At 32.5% G+C, this 26322-nt stretch overlaps 2 protein-coding genes across 2 annotated transcripts; one reads left to right on the forward strand and one right to left on the reverse strand.

The window, feature by feature from the left end:
* The first annotated feature begins 3172 nt into the window (after positions 1 to 3172).
* Positions 3173 to 9611, forward strand: LOC101268300 (vacuolar protein sorting-associated protein 32 homolog 2). Its single transcript, XM_004245080.5, has 8 exons — positions 3173 to 3395; positions 3517 to 3652; positions 5744 to 5843; positions 7256 to 7341; positions 7445 to 7536; positions 8049 to 8163; positions 8246 to 8435; positions 9321 to 9611. Exons 2-7 carry the CDS (start codon positions 3581 to 3583, stop codon positions 8429 to 8431), a joined length of 651 nt encoding a protein of 216 aa, XP_004245128.1. The 5' UTR covers positions 3173 to 3395; positions 3517 to 3580; the 3' UTR covers positions 8432 to 8435; positions 9321 to 9611.
* A 384-nt stretch (positions 9612 to 9995) lies between these two features.
* LOC101244400 (transcription factor MYB36-like) lies at positions 9996 to 11606 on the reverse strand. The gene is made up of 3 exons (XM_004245332.4): positions 11450 to 11606; positions 10609 to 10738; positions 9996 to 10507 (listed from the first exon to the last, which is right to left on the reverse strand). Exons 1-3 carry the CDS (start codon positions 11583 to 11585, stop codon positions 10132 to 10134), a joined length of 642 nt encoding a protein of 213 aa, XP_004245380.1. The 5' UTR covers positions 11586 to 11606; the 3' UTR covers positions 9996 to 10131.
* Positions 11607 to 26322: the final 14716 nt, after the last annotated feature.

Genomic DNA, 26322 nt, shown 5'->3' on the forward strand with positions numbered 1-26322 from the left:
AGTTGAAGTCTTTCCATATACAACTAATCGAGTACTATCAGTTTAAATTATACTATATTCATGTGGGTATTAGTTACATATTTTTAAATGTTATTGTACTTTGACACAAATCGATCGAATTAGTCTAATTTATTTACTTATTTATTAAAGGTTTGACTGCAATTTCAATCTTGAGGTGACTTCTTCTGTTTAGACTTGGCTTAGTTAGATTATCTTTATATTAAGTCGTATTAATCGTTAGGGAGGCTTTAGGTTGAGAATTTAGGTTGCATGATCCTTAGTCGCTCTTTTGATCACTTTTCAAATTTGCATTTAGTCATGAATTCTTAAGATTAAGTGGAGCTAGAATCGTTAGAATGTTTCTAGGTGGTTGAAACCTTAGACTCTTGCACATTGTTTTGATTTGATATGTTTATGAGAGTTTCTGTTATTTCATGCTTTTATCGTATTATTATTATTATGTTTGTGAGCCTAAAACTTTGATCTTAGACTTGAACTAGTTAGAGTGCTAGGTTAGTACTATTATACGAAGACGGATGTCTACCCGATTGATTATTTTGATGTAATTAATTTAAGAATGACTTAATATTGTATGAAACATGCTCATTATCTACACTTGGCATATTTGTATCTAAAAATGAGAGGAAAGCATGGTTGATACATCTAAATGTTATAATACAATTTCTACTTGTTTGAGCTATGAGATAGCGGGATAATTTTTTTACTTGCGAAAAGAACTTAAATTTTGGGAAAATGCACTATCTTTAAGGTTTTGTGTCTTAAAAAGATAATTACTTAAAATTTATTTCACGTTCGAGGCTCGAGTTTTCGAGGCAAATATGGGTTGTGGTCCACTGGTGGGAGTATTTCACCCTTAATCAGAGGTCTCGGGTTTGAGCTCTGGTATAGAGAAAGTCTTGTTAGGAATGTCACCTTCGAATCAGTCTTGCAATGCGCGACCTAGATTTTGTCAGAGCTCCAATATAGGATCCAGACACAGGGTGGAAAACTAAAAAAATCATATTTCTTGATAAAAGAAAATCTATTCTTATTGATAGCTCAATAAGGTGCTTTCGGGCGATTTGCATATCGAATTTTAAGTTATATTGTCCGAGATCACTCGGCCTATGATGCCTCGTGCTATAGTTCTCTCTTTTGTATTGTCTATGTATTTTATACTTTGATTAGATAGTACCGTTAGAGATAGTTAATTTTGTAATTAGATGTTCTTGTATCAGTGAAACCATGTTTGAGGCAGTTTTCTTTGTAAAGTTTGTCTTATTGGTCACTTTTGATCTTTTTTTTTTTTTTTTTGTAAATTTTGTATTGTAACTACATATATATACACTATGGGCTTCTCTTCTTATTATAATTACTTTTGTGTAGTTTTGTTTAAATGTATTTATCGCTTTCTGCTTGTGGTTTAGGTTAACTTACTGTTGATTTTATGGTAGGTGCTATCATGAATCGCTTTTGAATCATAAAAAATGAGTCATAAAGATTTATAGTTATCCTTTTGGTGTCATTATTAAAATTTTGATCATACTTAGTTAATCTGTTTTGTATTTGAGGTACTTCCATCATATATATTATCTTTATATTTTTAATGACTATTTTAATATGACATAATTCAAACGTAATCTTAGACACATTAAGCTCGGTATATTGCAATACAAATATTTAAATTCATATTATAATATTAAAAATAGGGGTGGACGTTCGATTCTTCGATTCAATTTAATCAAATTATCGGTTTGGTTTTTCGATATTCAATTTTATAAAAGTGTGCACCATATTTCATATCAAACAAGATCGATTTGGTTTAGTTTTTTTATTTCGGTTCGATTTAGTTTGGTGTTTTTAAATTATTTTTTCGATGTGAATAAAAATAAAAAGGGAATATGATAAAGTGTCAAGAGTTTCATCTGTTTAATTTATAATTAAAAAGACATAACATAGATGGTTATTTAACTAGAAGAATTCAAATTTTGTTTATGTTACTAAACTTTCGTTGGGGTTGAAAATATATTCTCAGTCAAAGCATATGATATGTTATTTATTCATTAAAAAAAATATATGGACATAGAGTTTAGGGTTTATACTTTACTGTTATGTCACTTAGATTTTTGCTAAAATTTAAAAATTGAAATAGGCCTGGACCTAGGTAAAGCTAAAACTTAAATGGACCAGGTAAATATTTTGAGTCAAAATATAGAAGTATTGTTAAAAAATATAATTTAATATTTTTAAATTTATTTAATAAAACTTTGATTTTTGAGGCACCGAAGTTTCGGGACCCTTATACTGAACTACGAACCGATGCACCAAAGTCTCAAAATTAAAGAACCGACATCAAATCGAAATACTGAAGAATCAATAGTGAGTAATCAAAATAGTTCGATTATATTTTTCAATTTTTCGATATTTATGTCCACCCCTAATTAAAGGATATATCATGTAGGAGATAATAAATATTGATAGACATGAATATCTTTAGTATAAATTATTGCATCCACACTATTCTTCGTGACTCCTTATATTGTAGTAAACTTTAATGTCAGCCCCGAATCTTATCAGTACCCTTCTTAATCATTACTTTTTTTGGTGAGTCAGTTATAGGTAAACGAGTATATAAAAATTGCCTAGTATCAATATTTCTTAAAATCACCACAATTAATCTAGTGTAGTTAAACATGCTTGATTTGGATATCATTCTAGACATAGATTGATTTACAACAAAATCATATACTACAATAGATAAAATTTATTGTTCAAGAAAAACTATTATTAGTGAAAATCAATGAGAAGGTTAGAAAATGTAAATACTTACTTGAGGAGTTGTGTTCCTAGATATGATTCCTATTACTGAAATGATTGTTTGTAAAGCGGTTTAATCACTTTTGATCATGCGGAGAAAACTTTATGGTTATAATATTTTATATTTTGTTATAAAAAAATAATTTACAAGAAGAGTTCTGATTTAAATTTAGAGAGAATCATTTGATTCATTCAAAAAATCTTTCATAGCTCAATTGACTGGCTAGCTAAGCTTCCACTTTATCATCGAGAATTCAATTCTTCATATTGTAATTTCCGTCCTATTTCCCTTTTCCTATCCGCAATCTTAAAAAAAAAAAAAAAAAAAAAAATAGTGAAAGAGCATTTCATCCATAAGGCAAACTTGAAGGGGTGAAAATATAACTTTGTAAAAAAGAAAAGAGAAGAAAAAGCAAATTCCATTGGTCTGTCATAGCACAGCACTGACGTCTCCTCCACATGAGCAATCTTCTGCCAAAAAGATCCAACCTTTAAAATTGATTGAGAAATTTCTCAATTATTACAAACTTCGAAGGTCAAAACCCGATTGATTTCAGAAACCCTTCAAAGTTTCTCAGGTCAGTCAATCAAACTCTAAGCATAAATTTATTTACATCAAAGTTTTTTCAAGATTCATTTTTTGTTGTGTAGATCGTTTTTTCCAGCTGATCTAATGAACCCCTTCGAATTTTCTTTCAGGGTTTAAACAATTTTGATCTTTTGAAGCTTTTTTGTATTATAATTGTTGCTGACAAAATCAAGAATGTTTACCCGAATGTTTGGAAAACCTAAACAAGAAACAAATGCTCTAGCTACGCTAGACAAGTTAAACGAGGTATGATCTTGATTTCTTGATTGTTTCTCTTTAGATAAACAACTGTTTGGGTTGTTCTAATTTTACTTGTAAAGGTTTGATGGGGTTGATTTTAGTTTTGTATTTGCTGGTTATGGGGGTGGGTGGGGGATCTAGTATTAGCTATACTATTTATTAGAGAAATGAGTTTGATACTAAGTTCAGTTGACGTTGGCGAATGAATAGCTGTGGGTAGTTATGTGAGGTTTTTTTTTTTGTGGAATTTGTTGCTAGAAAGAACTTGCCGTAATTCGGGCACTTCTATATGTTATTGTTGTGTGATCAAAGGGTCTATAGGGAAAAACCTCTCTATATGTCACACAAGTTAGGGGTAATGTTTGCGCACACTCTACCCGCCTCAGACATCAATTATGGGATCACCACTGGGTATGTTGCTGCTGTGGCAATCATCTATTACTCCATTTAGTTTATGTTTTTGTTGTTTGAACTAAAATTCTGCCATTTTTGGAATTCTATAGAGTGGTGGTTAGATTGACTTTGTTGTATGGAGCAGAGTGTTGGCCAATCAAATACCCTCAGGTTCATAAGATGCAAGTGGCGGAGATGAGCATGTTGAGATGGATTTGTGAGTATACAAAGAGCGATGGGATTAACTCATACGAAACAAAGTAAAAGTGATCTCCATGGTGGACAAGTTGAGGGAAGGGAGACTAAGATGGTTTGGGCATGTGAAGAGAAGGTGTGAGAGGTTAGATATAGCGGGGTTGAGGAATGGCAAAAGTAGGCTGAAGAAGTAAAAGGGGCAGGTGATTAGACATGATATGATGCATCTTCAGCTTATCAAGGAGATGAATTTAGATAGGAGGATATGGAGGTTGTGGATAGGGATAGAAGGTTAGTAGGTAGTTAAGAGTTGTCTTATTACTGAGTTGTCTTATTACTAGTGTATGCATGTGCTTGGTTGGTGGTAGTATAGAGCACCGTGTCGGTTGTGGTATTAGCTTATTCGTGTAGTCTTTGGCTTTTGGTATTTGATGTTATCTGTGGCTTTTGGACACACCTTGTTGTTGTTGTTACAGTTCCTTGCATATAGTTGTTACTGCTTTGCTATTCGTTGTCATTTTTCTCCCACTACCTTTTCTTTGTTTTATAACGAACAACAGACGGTCCGGCAAATGAGCTGTCAACTTAGAACCAACTTGTAGCCTTGTAGATCCACTTCCACAAGTTACCGGATGGTCCGCGGATTGATTTACGGTTCTTCAATTTTTTTCATGGATCAATACTTTGTCATTTTCAACTCAAAACTTCAACTTCCGCACACCACGTCTTCCTGCACATAAACAAAAAAAGGTCATTGTATCGCACTATTACATACTTAAGAACTATAAAATCCCTTTTTCAAAAAGCGTCGAATGTGTTGTGAGATCCCAGTACATCAAACTGCCGCCTGCTGCAGGTGGATATGATAGATTATACAGGTGGCTACTCTTTTGCAAACAGGTTGTATCTGAGAGACTGTGTGACCACATACGAGTTACCCTCTCTTGAATTGCTGGACTGCAATGTTTGGTACTTTTCATTTATCTAGGTGTGGAAATATTATGCTTCTGTGGATTTCTTATAGTGCCTGATTGCGAGAAGCAAAATTCAAATTTGTGAAGTCTGATTTTTCTTCTACTTTCTGTAATACGAAGCTTCCAGTGTTTCTTCTTCTAAAACAATGGAAGCTCATCATTTGCAATGAATTAACAAAAAAGTTGGTTTGGCCTAGTCTTAATTCAGGTAAGTTCATTTAGGGTGTGGGCGCTTTGCCAGTTATTCATGTTATTTCAATCTGAACTCAGGCACAGTTTACTTTTTGACCAACTTATTTGATATAGGAAGACAAATGTAAAGCTAGAAAGGAGAGGCTTAGGCATATTATCCTTGTTTCCTCCTATTTTGGTGAAGAAATAGAAGGCTATTTTGTTTCCCCTGTTTTTAAATCGTGCTGTGGACTCGTTTATTAAAAACTTCTCTCTTGTTAATTTCAGTCAAAGTTATTAGCTTCTTTAAAATTTTCAAGTAAATGATCAAGGGCTTAAATGTTTTTTTGGTTATGCTGTACAGACTCTTGAGATGCTTGAGAAAAAGGAGAAGGTTTTACTGAAGAAGGCTGCAGCTGAGGTTGAAAAAGCAAAGGAATTTACTAGAGCAAAAAACAAAAGGGGTAGGTTCTACTGAAAATCATTCACAAGATGATATTTCTCCTTCCTATGTAGTTCACTAGTTATGAATACCTTTACATTGATATTTTGTTTTCTAATGACATATGTTATTGTCATGCACTTAAGGATGTGGCATACCATGAAGAATACTCTTAAGCATGTACGATAAAGTGCTAGGTGTTTAATGTCCATTATTCCCATGTATTTGCATGAAATCTGGAATATAATAACATCAGACAGATCTGATGATATAACTCTGTTTTGTGTGAGAGACAAGGTAGTTTATGTATGGTGAACTTGCTATTAGGTTAACAAGTGAAAAAATTATCTTACAATATGAAGTGATAACGGGGTACTGGTTTTTTTATGTCACTGGTGTGTTATGATAATTTTAAAAAAGATAGCATGCATTTAGTATCTTCATGAATTTATCGTCTTATCCTTTCTTATTTTCTGCTTTGGGGATTGGGGTGATACATGAGGTTATCCTTGAGGTCCTTGTCATTTCACAAATTCCTTTATTCCGTTTTAACTTTTAAGTCACGTTTAATGTTTCAACTGACAATTTGAAGTAAGTAACAAAATGGAAAAGAAAGGTATGATGCTTTGATTTCTAACCTCTTTTTATTTTAGAAAGCTTTTCTTCTAATTGGATAATGGGTCATCCTCTCTACCCTTCTCCTCTGTTCTCTAACTATCTATCTACTTATTTTCAAAGAGGGAATGTTTAAAAAGAACATTTCATATTTAAAACTTGGGAGAGTTATCCTTCAATAGGAAAGACTTGTGTCCTTTCTATTACCTTGTAAGTTATTATGGTTTCTTTGCAAATTCTCATGCTATAGACAATATTCAAGACATGATTGACCCTCAATTTCATAAAAAAGTTGGGGTCAATTGTATGAATCCTTCGAAAGTGTTCCTCTTTGTTTGGAACCAAATCATTTGAACAACTATGAGGTCTTGGCACTAAAAGTTTGACTTGTTTTTGGAGGTATCTTAGATCATGTAAAAATTAGAGATAATAATGTATTTCCTCTGAAAGAAATGGTTAGAGATAATAAGCTTAGAGATGCTTTCAATGAAAACGGCATTTGACTGTAGCTGGTCTGCTTGAATTCTGGATATTCTTCTTCATTTTCCTGGATATCCCCCCTTTTAAAGCAAAGGAATAAACATGATTTACTTGCTCATACCAGCTCAAGCTAGTCTCTTGGGTTTGAGTTAAAATGAATAGGTTATCATTCTCGCTCATGCACATGGCTTTCAGTTTTCGCTGCCTTTAGCATTGCGAGGACGTACTATATTATTGGATGGTGTTGTGAATCATGTTCTTGTATTTTGAGTCATTATGTCCTTGCTAAATTCTCAGATTAGTTTGATGACAGCAGTAACAGATTTCTTTTATTTTTAGCTGCAATACAATGTTTGAAAAGGAAAAGGCTTTACGAGCAGCAAATCGAGCAGCTCGGAAACTTCCAATTGCGTATTCATGATCAGGTGCTCTTCATATGTTCCTACATCTTAGAATCTCTGCACCACTGTGTCATAAAAGCACGAAGAGACGGCGATCTGCATTCACTTATTTGTGTATTGGTTTCAGATGATAATGTTAGAAGGTGCAAAAGCCACAACGGAGACTGTTGATGCTTTAAGAACTGGAGCAGCTGCAATGAAAGCTATGCAAAAGGCAACGTAAGTTACATATGCTATGTGCTCAGTGCTATTTAATGGTGTCTTTTCTTCTGTAGATGCAAACATTTTTTTGCAGAGATAAACTTATGAAAAATACAAAGTTGGAAATAGAGATCTCCAAGTCAGGAATTTTTGGTCTATGCATGTTAAAACATCAAATTTACCTTGTAAATTCCTTTAAGATATGATCTGTCATTACTGAATCACCTCAGAGGTCAGGCCTTTTTGTAATTTCCTTTCATGATTTAATAGATATCAATAATCTTAAATTCCACAAAACTTCATATGTTTTAATTATGAGTTGCCATATGCTATTTAAGCACACACATTAGGGTAATTTTTCATATCACCCACACCTACACAACGTGTTGTCTGTATATGTCACTTGGGTGTTTCTGATTCGTCAAGATCAATCTCCAATACTAGGTAGTAATTAGTTCAGTTTGTTGTTATGATTTCCTGTTTAACTCAGGGTTTTGTCCCTGATATAAGCTAATGTGTTCTGTTTTCAGGAATATTGACGATGTCGACAAAACAATGGATGAGATCAATGAGCAGACTGAGAATATGAAATTGATTCAGGAAGCATTGTCAACTCCAATTGGTTCAGCTGCTGATTTTGATGAAGTATCTCTGACTTATTCCTTACATTTTTGTTTATTTTGTAATTACTCTTTTAGGACAATAATTTACATGTATCTTTCTGCAGGATGAATTGGAGGCAGAACTTGAAGAACTAGAGGGGGCTGAATTAGAGGAACAGCTCCTTCAGCCTGCTACAACCGCTCCTGTTGCGCCAATTAATCTTCCTGCTGGCAGGCAACAAGTGCGTCCTGCCGCTCAGAAGACAGAAGAAGATGAGCTTGCTGCTTTGCAGGCTGAAATGGCTCTTTAAACAGGTCATTTCCGTTCATGTTCCTCTGTTGCCACTGAATGTTGAGTCAAGGAACCTCTGATTTGCGTATTTGAAATTTTGAAGTACCTGATGATATAATTCTATTTACATGCACAATTACAGCTGAGACAAGCTATATTTAGAATCTGAACACACTTCCAGTCTTATGTTCTATTTTCATAGATTTTTCCTTTGTGGTGCGCTTGCAATAGCACTAGATCCTGGGTCGGGATTTTGTGGGTGGTAAACGAGTATACTTATTCGTGGATTATATATAATCGATTGATATGGCTCTTAGGTTTCGAACTTGAATGATCTCAAGTTGGCAAAGGAATTTCCAGTATGGACTTAGCGAGTATGTAAGTTGTGCAATTCTCGATTAGACGCCTTCCTATTTGCTTGTCAGTTTGGTAATGTGATTCCACTCTCAACTCTTGATTACAGACAAAAAATTTCTCTTCCCTCACTTTTTTCTCTACCCTCGTGAAAATCCCATTTAAAAGCAGGAAAATGAACCTTTAGACTACCAAGAATCTCTCTGAAATTGTACCAACAAACAGTGATTCTGAAATTTATCCAATTCCTTCCGTTGCTTCTAACTGGAGATATTAATTAGTTCACGCTTTTCTGAAGGATCTGTTAATGAGTATAAAAAGAACCTACCCGCTTGAGATATTATTTGCTGTCTTGTTCAGATAGATGTGCTGTGTTTGGACAAAGCTATTTAGATTTTAAATGACAGTTAAGTTCAAGATCATTAGATCGCGTTTTTCATTTTTCACTATTCATAGTAGCAAAATCACCACAATGGATGCAACTGCAGTCTTTTTGATGGATTTTTTGTATGAACTTTCTTGAGTGATTCCTTCTTTGGTGTCTTTTGTTGCAGTTCTTGTTGCCTCCCACGAGACAGCGTAAAGGCTTGATGTATTCTTATGGTGGATGGATATACCTTTGGGGCTTTGAATTCTTAAAGATGCATGCAGGATCAGAAGTTACTGTATAAATGACAGCAGATGATGAGTTTACATTCTGTGTGAAGTTGAAAGTGGGAAAATTGTATGCTAATTTCGTGTGAATTATTATGAAAAAAGATGTTCTAAGATATACTTTTAAATGAATTTTCAAGACTTCTGTTGTTTACATTATTATGATCAGAAAAAACCTTCTATATATACAACTTACAAGCACTTAAATTCAGGTGAGTGAAAAGTACTAGTGTTCAAAATTTAACCATAGAGGCATATAATTGAATCGAAAGCGGACATGTTTCCATTATTCAAATGGCTAATTAAGTCAAATATGATACTTCAGATGGCTATTGAACTTATGCTGAGCAATGCAAAAGCTTAAGTTTTAACAAGGTATGATGTACCACACAAAGCTTGTTGATTGATAGAATGTAAGAGTTTTAATATCCACAAGTTATGTTGTACTATGCATAACTTAGTTTCAACAGAACTTGTGTGTCATGGAAATACAACACGACTTATGCTGCATTACTCAACTTAACTTGTAAACAAAGAGATGCAATCAGTAGAAGTTGAGGTTCAAAAACCATAAATTATAAATGGAGTATGTAAACTTGTTGTCATATTTCTTTTCTAGTTGACATTCAAATACTAAACAAGAGAATTACTAAACTTCCTTTGTGTGTTTTCACATATAGTTTCACAATCACAATGACTTAATAACATACATCAATCTCCAAGCAAATCATCAGATGGGAAATCATCAATTCCATCTTGTTGAGTACTCCATATGCCATCACTAGTGTTGGAATCCATTGGAAAAAAGCTTTCAAACCATGCAAGATCATCAAGTGGTGAAGAACATGTTTCAAAACTCGTCGATCCTTCGATGGAAGGTGAAATCTTGGAGTGGTCTTCCTCTTGAGTGAATCTTGGATTTTTTTCGCCTGTTTCAACCATATTTTTATCAGCAGAGTCGCTACTTGGAATTGGTAATTTCATTGCTTCTTTTGTTGCTGAAACCTTCTTCTTCAACTTGGTATTCCAGTGATTCTTGATTTCATTGTCTGTTCTTCCTGGAAGCTTAGAAGCAATCACACTCCATCTGCAAATTTAAAAACTTTGGATTACTTTTAAATACTAATAATAATGTTTTGAAAGAAAATATATTAAAAAAAAAATTTAAGTTGAAGAGCAAGATTTAGCCTGCTTCCAAGCTGATTGTAGAGAGAGCAGATAGTGTTGTCTTCATCTTGTGTAAAATTTCCAAGTTTGATATTTGGACGAAGATAATTAAGCCATCTTAACCTACAACTCTTGCCGCAACGATTTAGCCCTGCATTTTATACATTGCTCTCTTCGTATAAAGAAATACTAAAGGACAACAACACACATAAAGTGGGATTTGTAGGGCAGTAAAATGTATGCACACAAATCTTATTCTTATCTTAAAAGTAGAGACAGATTTTTATAAATCTCCAATTATTTTTAAAAAAATCTAAAGCAATATAAAAAAATAAATAATGAAAAATAAAAAGGTCATGACAAAATATAATAAACTATCTAATAAATTATATTGACCAATAATAATAACAAGATAATAAAAGTAAAAAAAATAGAAGAGTAATGTTACAATTAATTGTATGGCTAATAACACATAAAGGAGGAGGTAAAAAGAAAAGACTATATTGAGAAAATCATATAAAAGAATTAATTAAATGAATTATTTGACTAGATTACATTTTCTCTCTCTTCAAAACAAGTAAAAAAAAAAGACTACTCTAGAAAATTATATAGATTGTTTGATAGGAGCAAAGGAAAAAACATAATTAATGTTATCGTTGTTAATCAGAGTTGAACTCAAAATTTTAAAATTCTCCAATTATAAAGGAACTCTTTTCTACTAACTTTCTTCGACTATAACACAACAATCAAGTAGACAAGAAGACGTCACAATCAAAAATAATCACATATTTTTCAAAAGCTAACAAAACAAAATCGAAGTGACAAAATTATTTTTAAAAAAAGAGAGGTAAAGAAATAGAACCAGCTCTTTTAGGAAGGGCAATCCAACTGCCTGGATTGCCATGGTTAAAGATGTGATTCTTGAGAATTTCATCTTCCTCTGGTGACCATTGTCCCCTTTTCACTTTGCTCTTGTCACAACAAGGTGCCCTTACCATGTTTTTCTCCTTTTAATTCACCTTTTTAAGTGTGCAAAATGATATATATATATATATGTCATAAGGATGTTGATAGTCTAGGAAATTTAATAAAAAGTTAATAGAATTAAATATCATAATAATGATTTAACATATTTTTTTGAAATACTTTTAATATACTTTTGACCATTTAGTTGGTCATATAAAATCTTAATATTGCCAAGAGGGAAAAAAGAAAATTATTTTTAGTCACTGTTCCCCTTGAATTTCTTGAAATGGCAAATCCTCTATATTTAGTTTTAGTTTGGACACTTTGCTTCACATGTTTTTACTTTTTTACTAAATATATAATCCACACTTTTTCATTCTTTTACTTTCAAAACTTATTTCAACTCTAAAAAAACACAAGTACATGCTAATTATAAAGTAGTAATACTAATAATAAAAGAATTGCCAAGTACACTAAGCATTGTAATAATACTAAATGTTGTATGAAAAAGACATTTGGTTTCTCTTTGTGTGTTTACCACTTTGTCAAGAAAGTGTGCATTTGTACCAAAATGACACTGTAAAATCAAAGTTGCAGTCTTTGACATGTGATTTAGCTGCTATCTTTGTTGAGTTTACTACTGCAGAAAGACTAGGTACATCATTACAATAAAATAACTTTAAGCCGTAATAAAAATACTCATTAACAAAGACTGTTAAAGTTTTTATTTATATTAATTAGTTGTGTCATCATTGGATTCAATGTTGTTACAGACTTTAGGTACAGTTATATATAAAGAATATTGTTTGCCGTTAAAAATACATATTTAATAACAATTATGCTATTATCGTTAATTAATTGTCTCTACAAATCATTTTTAATATAGTAAGTTGATTTCTAAGATCACTTCCGGTCCTAGGCTTTTAATTAGTTAGTCCTGGTAAAGCCCTAGGCATTGCATTTTCAAAAGCTTCTCAAGCTCAAACATTTACTGTTGGGTATGTAGCAAGAATTGATGGGAAATAGATGGAAGGAGAGGAATTTGAAAAGTTTAGAACTTGAAAGGTTGGGAACTTGAAAGTCTTCTAATGCTTTAATAAAAAAGGCAATAGTCCTTCATTGGTAATGAAAATGAAAATAGGAGAGTTTAAATAAATAAACACTCCTATTAATTGTTAAAAGGGTTGGAAAGAGGGACCCCCCTCGCGCCGTCGTCGCTCGCTCGCTCGCTTCGGCTTTGGCTTTGGCAAATGATCGATCGAGAGTATTTATTTAATTAATTAGTTGATAACAAAAGTTAACTGAAATGTTTTCAACTTTTTAGTTAACCCGACCCGACTCGGATCCGCGCGCGTGACCCGTTTTAAATTCCGTTATATTTAAATATTTCCGCCATGACTGTTCTGAAAGGTTGTAACTTTCAGAAACAGTCAATACCATTTGAAAGTTTGCAACCTTTCAGAATATATTCTTCTTGCCTATAAATACCATTCAGTCTTCAGAATATTTCCCTACGAATTTTCTGATCTTCCTTCTTCTTAAAAACACATATTTCTTCGTGTACTTTCCTGCTGTAGATTGATTCGCTGACAGTAGAGTTTTTGGTATTTATACTCTACTGATTAAGATCATTTTACCCTGGGATGTTATATTCCAAATCAAACCTCGGATACTAGAGGGGAATAATTTCCGTAAGGGGACACTGTGAATTCAGTGGACTTGATTCTCTTCCTAAATTATTAAAAAGAGTATTCTAGATTCTGGTAAGATTTTACAGATTCAATTATTTTTTACAAATAAATTTCTGTTCATCTTACTTACTGGTTCTAAAAATCTCAGTTACTTCATGTTTCTGAATGATTTATTACAACCAGTAATTTTTGATTTTCATAACACAGATTGACAACAATCTTAAGGAAATTATTAAATCTGTGTTTCTGGTGGAGACAAAAATCTTTGTGATTTTATACTCCTTTAAGTCTGCAATTATAGTTTATTGCTTACTTATATTATATCAATTTTGTTTATCAGAAATGGAAAACACTAGTGTTACAGTGGCCATTGCTGCACCAACCTGAACTCTTGTATCACAAGCAGAGAAACCGGGTAAATTCACAGGTGTGAATTTCAAAGGATGGCAGCAACGAGTATTTTTCTGGCTTACCGGTCTTGGTCTGCAGAAATTTACAAGTGAAGATACTCCAGAACCTGCTGATGATATGCCAGACAGGAAAAAATTTATGATTGTTGAAGCATGGAAACAGTCAGACTTCCTATGTAAAGGTTACATTTTGAGTGCTTTAGAGGATGACTTATATAATGTCTATAGTGCAATAACAACTTCAAAAAAGTTGTGAAATGCACTTGAGAAGAAATATGAGACAGAAGATACATGTTTGAAAAAGTTTGTGGTCGCAAAGTTTTTAGACTATAAAATGGTAGATAGTAAAACTGTTGGATCACAAGTGTACGAACTTCAACTTATTCTCCATGATCTGATTGCTGAAGATATGGTAGTAAATGAAGCTTTTCAAGTGGCTGCAATGATCGAGAAGTTGCCTCCTTCGTGGAATGATTTCAAGAATTATCTAAAGCACAAACGTAAAGAAATGAAGCTTGAAGATCTTGTGATTCGGCTAAAGATTGAGGAAGATAACAGAAATGCTGAAAAGAAGTCGCGTAAGAGTTTAACAATCATTGGAGTTAATATTGTTGAAGAAGCTCCTACCAAAGACAAAAAGAGAAAGAAGTCTAACGGGCAGAAGTCAGAACAGGCCAAGAAGAAATTCAAAGGCAACTGTTATAATTGTGGCAAGGCTGGTCATAGATCTTCTGATTGTCATGCTCCAAGAAAGGACAAAAACAAAGGCAAAGACAAAAGTCAAGCAAACATCGTGGAAACATGGAAGGTGCAGATGACTTGTGTGCAATGATATCAGAGTGTAACTTAGTTGGAAATCCCAAGGAGTGGTTTCTCGACTCAGGTGACACTAGACATATTTGCTGCAAAAGAAACCTTTGCAACGTACACTCCTGCTGAGTACAATGAAGATTTATTCATGGGAAACACAGCAACAATAAGGATTACAGAAACTGGAAAAGTAATGTTGAAAATGACATCCGGCAAGGTGTTGACTTTGAACAATGTTCTGCATGTCCCTACTATTAGGAAGAATTTAGTTTCTGCTGCACTACTCGTTAAAAACGGGTTTAAGTGTGTCCTAGTTAGTGATAAAGTTGTAATAAGTAAGAATAAAATGTTCATAGGAAAGGGCTACCTCAATGAGGGTCTTTTCAAACTAAATGTAATGGTTGTTGACAGTATTAATAAAAATTCTGCTTCTGTTTACTTATTGGAGTTAAATGATTTATGGCATGCCCGTTTGGGACATGTAAATTACAAAGCCTTGCGAAAATTGGTTAATCTAGAAGTATTGCCTGATTTTAAATGCAATAAGTCGAAATGTGAAGTTTGTGTGAAAAGTAAGTTTGTTAAACATCCTTACAAGTCTGTTGAAAGAAATTCTAAAACTTTAGACTTAATGCACACAGATATATGCGATATGAAGTCAACACCATCTCGTGGTGAAAAAAAGTATTTTATAACTTTTATTGATGACCGCACTCGATTTTGTTATGTATATTTGCTTAATTGTAAGGATGAATCAATTGATGCATTTAAGCAATACAAAAATGAAGTGGAAAACCAATTGAATCTAAAGATAAAAATGATTCGGAGTGATAGGGGTGGAGAATATGAATCTCCTTTTGCAGAGATATGTTTGAAATATGGTATTATTCATCAAACTACTGCACCTTATACACCAGAGTCAAATGGTATTGCAAAACGGAAGAACAGAACATTAAAGGAAATGATGAATGCCTTAATGATCAGTTCTGGTTCACCACGAAATCTTTGGGGGGAAGCAATCCTTACAGCTAATAAATACTCAATAGAGTACCCCATCGAAAAACACAATCAATTCCATATGAGTTGTGGAAAGGAAGAAAACCCAACTTGAAATATTTCAAAGTGTGGGGGTGTTTAGCCAAGGTAGAGGTTCCTTTACCAAAGGGGGTTAAAATTGGACCCAAAACAATAGATTGTGTCTTTATTGGGTATGCCGTGAATAGTAAAGCCTGTCGATTTTTGGTTCACAAATCTGATAATCCTGAGATTCATGTTAATACGATAATTAAATCAGATAATGCAGAGTTTTTTGAAAATATTTATCCGTATAAAACTGAAAGTGAGTCAACAAGTGAAATACCTAAACGACCACGAGAAGAATCAATGAAAAATATTCTAACTAGTGAGGAACCTAGGCGAAGTACTCGACAACGAAATCTGTTTCTTTAGAACCAGATTTTGTAGCACTATTGCTTGAAAATGAGCCTCAAACATTTAAAGCAGCTATGTCTTCGTCAGAGTCAACTTATTGGAAAGAAGCATTCAATAGTGAGATTGAATCAATTTTAAGCAATCACACTTGGGAATTGACTGATCTTCCTCCAAGAAATAAACTTTTAGGATCAAAGTGGATGTTTAAAAGGAAAATGAAAGCTGATGGGACTATTGACAAATATAAGGCTAGACTGGTAGTCAAAGGGTAGAGACAAAAGGAAGGTCTGGACTACTTTGACACATACTCTCCAGTAACAAGGATAACATCAATTAGGATGTTAATAGCACTAGCAGCAGTGCATGATCTTAAAATCCACCAAATGGATGTAAATACAACCTTCTTAAATGGAGAGTTAGAGGAAGAAATTTACATGGAACAACCTGAAGGGTAGTTCCTGGTAAAGAAAAGAAATGGTGCAGACTTGTGAAGTCACTTTATGGACTCAAGCAAGCACCCAAACAATGGCATGCTAAATTTAATCAAATAATGTTGGCAAATGGATTCAAGATTAACGAATGTGATAAATGTGTTTACATTAAAAAAAGTTATGAATCATGAAGTCATTGTTTGTTTGTATGTTGATTACATGTTAAAAATGAGTAAAAAAATTGACGATATAAATGCTACTAAGCGCATGTTGTCCAGCAAGTTCGATATGAAAGACTTAGGAGTTGCTGATTTGATCTTAGGGGTCATGATTATCAAAACTCCCCAGGGACTAGCATTATCTCAATCTTATTATTTTGAAAAAGTATTGGATAAGTTCAATTACTTGAATTTCAATGTAGTCAAAACTCCAATTGATTTAAGTTGTACATTTAAAAAGAATGAAGGTCAAAGTGACTCTCAATTGGAATATGCCAGAGTATTGGGAAGTTTGATGTATTTATGAATTGCACGCGACCAGATATAGCATGTGCTATTAGTAAACTGAGTCGGTACACTAGTAATTTGAATCAAACTCACTGGATGGCTATGAAACGTGTGTTGGGTTATCTAAAATGGACACAATATTATGCTTTGCATTATAATAAATATCATGTTGTGATTGAAGGATATAGTGATGCAAATTAGATCACCGGGTCAAATGATGAAAAATCCACGAGTGGTTATGTATTCATACTTGGTGGAGGAGCTGTCTCTTGGAAATTTTCCAAACAGACATGTATTGCTCGCTCCACAATGAAATCTGAATTCATTGCTTTGGATAAGGCTGGTGAAGAAGCGGAATTGCTCCGGAATTTCCTAGAGGATATTCCATTCTGGCCCAAACCTGTTGGACCAATTTGCATACATTGCGATAGTCAAGCAGCAATAGGTAGGGCAGGGAGCGTTATGTACAACGGAAAGTCTCGTCATATACAACGTAGACATAACACCATAAGACAACTGCTCTCTAGTGGAAGTATCACAATTGACTATGTAAAGTCAAGCGATAATGTGTCAGATCCACTAACGAAAGGCCTAGTGAGAGAGGCAGTTGAAAGATCATCTAAGGGAATGGGTTTACGGCTTAGGACAAGTCAGCATGACGGTAACTCTATCTAGCAGACTGGAGATCCCAAGAGCTAGATTCAAGGAGAAAAACAAAGTTGTGGCTGACGGTTCGACATTGTCAATTAACTCAATCTATTCTCATGATGAAGACAATGTTCAGGAAAAGGTTAAAACTTTAAGGCTTGTTAATGAGGTAATAAAGCTTAATGTTTTTAATGATTTGCTAAGTTTGGTAGATTTGACCAAATAACATATCTACGAGATGACACGGTTAGAAATCACTTATGTGAGTGTGAAGTTGAAGCCGCTTCAAAGAGAATTTTATGTCAAAAGCCTATTCTCTATACACTCATGAAACCAGGAGGTGTTCATGGCTGAAACGAACACAACCGTAAGAATCATAAACAGTAAAGGGTTAATTGTGTGACATATGGTTGTCTAGGTATACACCAAAGTTCGACGGTTCAAAGATATCACATCGACCGATTGACCGACTATATCCGACATATGTTCACTACGGAAAGTCCAAGGGGAAACCTACTTATCCAGATGCAATTAATCCTTAATTGTAAAGTACACAATTCTCCGTGCATTCCTATGTTATAACTATTCCCCATCAATGTGGGGGATTGTTGGGTATGTAGAGCAAGAATTGATGGGAAATAGAGGGAAGGAGAGGAATTTGAAAAGTTTAGAACTTGAAAGGTTGAGAACTTGAAAAGTCTTCTAATGCTTTAATGAAAAAGGCAATAGTCCCTCATCGATAATGGAAATGAAAATAGGAGAGTTTAAATAAATAAACACTCCTATTATTGTTAAAAGAGTTGGAAAGAGGGACCCCCCTCGCGCCGTCGTCGTCGCTCGCTCGCTTCGGCTACGGCAAATGATCGATCGAGAGATAATTTTTTGGACAAATTTATTTTAATTATTTATTTAATTAATTAAATGGCCAAAAATTATTTTCAATTAATTAGTTGATAACAGAAGTTAACCGAAATGTTTTCAACTTTTTAGTTAACCCGACCCGACTCGAATCTGTGCGCGTGAACCGTTTTAAATTCCGTTATATTTAAATATTCCCGCCATGACTTTTCTGAAAGGTTGCAACTTTCAGGAACAATCAATACCATTTGAAAGCTTGCAACCTTTCATTAATGGTCGTGTCAATTCTGAAAGGGTTGCAACCTTTCAGAATATATTCTTCTTGCCTATAAATACCATTCAGTCTTCAGAATATTTCCCTACGAAATTTCTGATCTTCCTTCTTCTTAAAAACACATATTTCTTCGTGTACTTTCCTGCTGTGGATTGATTCGCTGACAGTAGAGTTTTTGGTATCTATACTCTACTGATTAAAATCATTTTACCCTGGAGGTTATATTCCAAATCAAATATCGAATACTAGAGGGGAATAATTTCCTTAAGGGGACACTGTGAATTCAATAGACTTGATTTTCTTCCTAAATTATTAAAAAGAGTAATCCAGATTCTGGTAAGTTTTTACAGATTCGATTATTTTTTACAAATAAATTTCTATTCATCTTACTTACTGGTTCTAAAAATCTCAGTTACTTCGTGTTTCTAAATGATTTATTACAACCAATAATTTCTGATTTTCATAACACAGATTGACAACATTTACTTTTCTAGTTAGAGACCAATGTCTTGGAGCTAACGTGGAATTTGCTCAAGGACCTATTGGCTCTTTCTTTCTCACTTTCCATCCATTCTTCTGTTTTTTAGGCTTCTTTCAGTTTCTTAATAAGATTAAAGGGTGAGTATATCCTACCTAAATAGGAGTAAATATATCACTTTATTTTTTTAATCATATTTTTGAGGCCTTTCTTTTAATCACATTATCATCCATATTAAATCGAAATAAAAAAAAATGGCATACCTTTGTTTAGGGTTTTATGTGGTATTTTTCTGTTTTGCTTTTTCTATTTGATGAGGTAAGTAAAGACGGAAAAGAAAGACTGGATATCTAATTTTATCATACATAATAGTTTTTTAACAAGGTCTTTTCGTGCTCAATCATCTTTACTTATCTTACTAGTAGCTCTATCGATTGGTATTAGCTATATAAGATTCTAAGCTAAAAACAACTGATATTTTTTTTGCAAGCTAAGTATTTACTTTACCAGAAATTTCTACCAACAGATATAAAAACTAGACAAACAATTTTCTGCATGATATATTCTCTTGTATAGTGGTCCTAACATTATTTTTGCAAAATATTGCTACAAAGCCAATTTTCGAATTTCACTAAAAACATCTAATTATTATGAAGAATCATATTGTTGACTTTTAAGAATTCCTATGCAATATTGATTTTGTTTTTTTTCCCATAGCATTACTAAAGGTCCATGTGTTATGCAACATGCTTCTCAAAGTATATATGGATATTAGTGCACCATGATATAAAATATGTGATATGAAAGTGAACCTTTGAAATTAAAACAAAAATGAACCTAGACATACAGCCATATGATAATATACTAGTTCTACTTATACTACTAAATAATGGTTCTCAAAGTATATGTAGATATAAGTGCACCATGATAATATATAATTAGTGATTTGAAAGTGACCCTTTAAAATTAAAAAAAGGATAAACTATCATATTAGACATACATCCATATAATATATACTAGTTTTACTTATATTATAAAGGGAAAATTGTGTGAAATAGCAAACTGTTAGTTTAAATTAAATGCTATAGTCATAGTTAATTTTAATTGTAATTCGCAATAAATATTTCTTTTTTTTGTCATCTGATTTGATATACAATTAACAAATTTTGGTATACAATTAGTCATTTTATACATTTCGATATAAAATTTATAAAATTTATTTGTGTTTGTATAAAGCCAGAAAAAATTGTATATACAAATACATATATTTTCGTTCTATACACGAATAATTATATAAATACAGATCTTATTATATAAATTACAATGTATAAATGAATTTATACAAAAATGTATAATTTGAATAAAATTGGATGTTTATAGCGAATTATACAAATTAAAAGCCTTATAGCAAACATAAAATTTGCTATGGAGCGCAATTATGCAAACTATAAATATAACATACTATCATTTTTATATTTATATTTATTATATATAAAAGTTGCTCTATTTTAAATAATGCTTCTCAAAGTATATATGGATATTTGTGCACCATGATATATATAACTAGTGATATGAAAGTGACCCTTTGAAAAAAAAGAGAAGATTAAACTATCTTATTAGATATACATTCATATAATATATATTAGTTCTACTTATACTTTTAAATAATTATGCATTTATCATTATTAAGAGTTTTTTTTTATCATGTATTCATAAAGATACACTTAGATATATGTATTTTTATTATCAAATACACTAAAATAGGGAGAGATGTGAAGGAACTGGGGAGGCGAGCGAGATAATCATGTATATCGGGTACATGCAAATCACACTAAATACATAGTCAATACATATATTCATATGTATATGGTATGATTTACATGTATTTGAGATACTAGATACATATGAGAGCGACAATGAGATGGAAAAGGGAGGCGAGGGAGACTTATCTATATAGTCTAGATACATGCAAATCTACTTGGATATAATGTATCTAGAACAAATAACATCTAATTTTGACCCATGTATCGAAAGATAAATATATGTAAACGTATCTAGATGCACTAAATTTGATAATATTTGTATAATTGCAAATTAAAATGTATCTAATAATTAGCTCATAAACTAGTGAGATTTCTACAAATTTTCCAATTTTAAAAAGGGTTTCCCATTGTTTATTTCACTTAGAGATAGAAATTGAGCGGGTGAATCGAATTTATATACATGTCAAAAAAATAAAATAAATTAAAAATATATGATTAACAAAAAGTGTATCATAAACTGACATTACAAATCATTAGCCTAAACACAATCCGGACAAAATTATACATCCGATACACAATCATTGTAGAACTTTTTCTTTTTTTTTACAAAAATATTTTAAAACTTGATATACAATATCATACACCCTTTTATATACAATATTATACCCCAAAAAATTATTTGTCTTAAAAACTGCACCCAATCACCTAAAAATTCATATGTAGGCTCATCAATACATAACCAATTCAAATATGAAATAGCTCAAATAAATATGATATATTTGAGTTATTTTACCACAATAAAAAGATTCTCTATGTTGAGAGTTGCATTTTCAGATGTCCTAAAATCAACAAGGAATTAAATATGGTAAACTCTTATTTATATCAAAATCATAAGAGTTTAAATTTTAATCTCAAAAGAAAGAAGAAAATATTATAATTTGCCAAATAAAAAGGTTGATGGAGGATCAGTTTGGGTGAAAACTATGGGTTGATTTGGGCAATTGGGCTATTTAATTAAATGGGCTCATAAATACAACTTATCTTATGACCCCTCCTTAAATGTGTAAATTGCATAAATCTCATAATTTTAATATGAAATTACAGTTTATCCTTAATAAGTTTCTAATTATATTAATTTCTTAATTAAAAAAAGGGATACAATAAATGAAAATCGCATATATTAAATACTGTCTCGGATAAATTAATATGTAACTCGGATACATTAGTTCGGATACATAATATGTACCTCAGATTCATTAAATATTGGCCCAGATACATTAATATGTAGCTCGGATATATTAAAACTAACCCGTATACATAATATGTAGCTCGAATACATTAAATACTGACTTTGATACATTAATATGCAGTTTGGATACATTAAAGAAGTAAGGGATTTTGGAGATTTTAAAAAGTAATAGGGGATAATGAAAATAAATGAAACAAAAGGTGTGTATTTATGTAATTTGTCCTTAAATTCTAGTATGTTGAATAGGTCAAATGGGTTTGGACTAAATTTGTTATTTTTAGGTTTAACTAAGGGTGTATTTGGTATGAAGGAAAACTTTTCAATTTTTCCATGTTTCGTTGGGTTAAATGTTTTAGAAAATGTTTTTCAAATCAACTGATTTTTTTTCAAATTTAAGAAAAATGATTTTCCTTCATAAATTAAGAAAAACATTTTCCAAAACTTTCTTCCAACTTCAAACAATTTTTTTGTTAAAAAAAAATAAATTTAAAGCTTATTTTAAAAAAATATTTTTTAATTTTAATTTTTTTATTTTTTTACCCTACCCTAACTCCGCCAGCCCCCTACCACCCCTAACCCCCCCCCCCCCCCCCCGCCACCACCAAAAAAAATAAATGAATTTAAATTTGTGTTTAAAAAATATTTCCATTATAAATTTTTATTTTCACCCCACCCAAAAAAAAATTTAAAGTTTGTTTTTAAAATTACTTTCAATTTCAATTTTTTATTTTTCACCCCCAAGCTAGCCCCACTACCACCACTCCCCTCTAAAGTTTGCGCTTAAAAATATTTTTAATTTCAAATTTTTATTTTTCACCCCCCCACATTCTCCCCCAAAAAGTTTAAGTTTATTTTAAATATTTTCAATTTCAGTTCAAAAATTATTTTCTACTTTCTAGTAAAAGACTAAAAGTAAAAGATATTTTCTTAAAAATATATTTATTCATAAATCAAACACTAAAAAATCTTTTTCGGATAATATTTTCTGTTCACCAGCCAAACACGAGAAATAAGTTAAAAATCTACTTATTTTCTAGGAAAACATTTTCCTTCCTACCAAGCACACCCTAAATCTAAAAATTCAATTGATGAGATCAAAAAATAGGAAGAACTCAAGTACTTATTTTTTTTAAAAAAATGAGGGAAAAGATAATTACTCATTATGGTGTGAGATAGTGTCACGTTATTGGATATATATATACCCTATTTTTTATTATTCACTGTCATTTGAAAAAATTATAATAATGCCTTTTTTTTCTTCTCAAATTCTCTCTTTTTCATATACATAACTTTTAATCTTTTAACTCCACTATTTTCTTCCCTTTTTCATGTTTATGATCACTTCGCTATATCATCAGTTACCTTCCTCACTCATTTATTTTGAATTTTAAATATTTTCTCTTTCCAATTAATATTTTAAAGTTATTTATACGTCTTGAGGAAGTATTTCGGGACTTCTAAAAAAAAGTGACAGTACGGTGACATAAGTCTTAAGTATTGGGTGTATGTCACAATTATGTGATTAATGATTAAAGATTGTGGAATTGCCCTCAAGTCTATAAGTTAACATTTTGGTACATTGAATTAAATGAAGGGTAAAAAGGTAAATTGACTAAACCTTATTTAACCAATTTTGGTGGGAATTAAAATTCTAGCTTGCCTTTCTTCCCGTTCTCTTTATCTTTTTCTACTTCTTTTCGTACATTATTGGTCTTGACTGCTAGTCCATGAACTTTCTTCTTTTCTACTTCATGAATTAGATTTAACTAATTTAATCAGTGGACCAGATTCGTTTTGTATCAATTGGAATTACTTTATAAATGATTGGGGTCACATGCCATTATTTTGATATGTAAAATTAATAGTCCTTTGAAATCATTCATCATCATTTGGATGCTTGCAATTTTTTCAATAATTTGCATTCGTGTTTCCAACAGATTGCTATATGTTACAAAAATTGAGTATTGGAATAAATTATAGCCATATGTAGGTTATTTCAATAGCAACAAAATAGACATATGTTGCAACATATAACTTACAGAAGCTGCAACATATAAGCTAGATATGTAACAACAAATGACTTACATGTGGCAACTGACATGATAATTATACAACACCCTTGTAAATCATTGTTTCAAGTGTTATAGCATATTTTTATTGCTTAATTATGGTTTAAAGTACTAAAAATTTGCCCAAATTGACATTTTTTCATTTCTAAATCGCTCAATTTATCAATTAAGTCATCCTTGAAGTGACATATGTGGCAACATATGCACGTTCTGTTAGACAAATTGCAACAGAAATGTCATATGTGACATATGTAATCATAAAATAATCTTTTGGGGTTTAATTCAATTAAATTGTCACCTAATTCAACATGTAACACTAATATATGGTCCTACAACATGTCTAAGTACAAAAGTATGGTCTAGTACAATAACCTTCATCAATTCTATCAATTATTTTTCCAAAGACTATCATACCACTAGTTCATCATACAATGACCAAGTAACTACATGTGATAGTTAAATAACACTCTTGTAAATCGTTGTTTCAAGTGTTATAACATATTTTTATTGTATAATTATGGTCCTTAATACTAAAATTTGGTTCAATTCAACATTTTTCCATTCTAAATTGCTCAATTTATCGATTAAACCATCATTGAAATGACATATGTGACAACATATGTATATCATAAAATGGTTTTTGAGGGGTCAATTAAATTAAATTGTGTAACGACCTGTTTAGTCGTTTTGAGCAGCAGATTTTATTTCTGGAAAAACTGACTGAGACGACGGATCCCACGACGGACCGTCATGGGCACGACGGACCGTCGAGGGGGTCTCGTTCCAAAACCCTTAGATTTCTAAAATTTGGGTACTGAAATCGACTCTGTGAACTGCGTGACGGAATGACATGACGGACCGTCACAGGTGTGACGGGCCGTCACAGGTCCTTTAGTGAAATTTAGTCTCTAAACTTTGTGACGGAAGCATTAGGACGGACCGTCGCAGGCACGACGTGCCGGCACAGACTGCGTAATCCCAGGCTGGGTCGGATTTCTGTTAAATGTTTTAAGGGGCGTTTTGGACTATTCCTGTTGATAATTATAAAGTTAATGATTTAATGTTAATAATTTAATCACTTGGGGGTTAAAAAAGAGAACCTTGAAACAAGTAGTGGGGTATTTTATAATCTTTTATACTTAATTATATGCTAATTAGGGTAAAAGAAAGAGGGTTTGAATAAGAATAAGAAAAAAAGAACAGAGAGAGAGAGAGAGAGAAACGATCGATTGAGAGAGAGGAAGAACGCAGCTTTGGGAAAGTAGATTGCTTGACTTCAATTCTTCGGTGGAGGTAGGTTATGGTTTTTATGCTATTTCATAGTAAACTCTTAATAGCGAATAATATGTATTGGGTAGTATTGTAAAACCCTTCTATATGTTTAATTGTGTGTTTGCATGATGTGACGATATAATTGTGATGAAATAAGTATGATGAAGCTATTGAATTCTAAATCTTGAAAACCTCTTGTAATGATGATGCCTTGGTATAAAAGAAGGTTTGATGAACTAAAAGAATAAGGTTAGGGGATCGGGTGTCACGAACCGACACGTAGTATTAGGGGGATCGGGTGTCACGAACCGACACGTATTATTAGGGGAATCGGGTGTCACGAACCGACACGTAGTATTAAGGGGATCGGGTGTCACGAACCGACACGTAGTATTAGAGGATCGGAGTGTCACGTTCCGACATAAGAGGAATAAAGAGAGTGAATCTTGAATTATGGTAATATACTCAGATTTAATGAACCTATTTCTCAAATGAGTATGGTATGGAGGCTTGCGTCCTCATGGGTGTACTTGGCGTACTTATTAATGATTATAGTACTTGTTGTTGCTACCTGTTGAGCATTGTAGTTGATTTTATGATATTATCTGATATATACTGTTTCTATTTTGAGTTGGCCGATAATATCTACTCAATACTCGTGTTTTGTACTGACCCCTACTTGTATGTTTCTTTTTGTTCATTGTGGAGTGCAGCAAACGTACCGTCGTCTTCAACCCAACCGCAACTCTAGCCAGTCTTCATCACACCAGATTTCAGGGTGAGCTAAAGCTTCTAGCTTGGATTGGATCTTCTTCTTCATCTCTTGATGCCTTGAAGTTCTGGCATAGACTAGATATTATTTATGTTTAGTTTCTTAGA

The sequence above is a fragment of the Solanum lycopersicum genome, chromosome 8 (assembly GCF_036512215.1).
Source record: "Solanum lycopersicum chromosome 8, SLM_r2.1".
In the NCBI taxonomy this organism is placed as follows: domain Eukaryota; kingdom Viridiplantae; phylum Streptophyta; class Magnoliopsida; order Solanales; family Solanaceae; genus Solanum; species Solanum lycopersicum.

Excerpts from the sequence above, each read along its gene's own strand:
- LOC101268300 (XM_004245080.5), top strand. The coding sequence starts at position 3,581 with ATGTTTACCCGAATGTTTGGAAAACCTAAACAAGAAACAAATGCTCTA. Across the intron at positions 7,342-7,444 it reads AATTGCGTATTCATGATCAG|ATGATAATGTTAGAAGGTGC; the intron begins GTGCTCTTCATA and ends TATTGGTTTCAG. Across the intron at positions 7,537-8,048 it reads AAAGCTATGCAAAAGGCAAC|GAATATTGACGATGTCGACA; the intron begins GTAAGTTACATA and ends TTCTGTTTTCAG.
- LOC101244400 (XM_004245332.4), bottom strand. The coding sequence starts at position 11,585 with ATGGTAAGGGCACCTTGTTGTGACAAGAGCAAAGTGAAAAGGGGACAA. Across the intron at positions 10,739-11,449 it reads TGCCCTTCCTAAAAGAGCTG|GGCTAAATCGTTGCGGCAAG; the intron begins GTTCTATTTCTT and ends TATAAAATGCAG. Across the intron at positions 10,508-10,608 it reads TACAATCAGCTTGGAAGCAG|ATGGAGTGTGATTGCTTCTA; the intron begins GCTAAATCTTGC and ends TTAAATTTGCAG.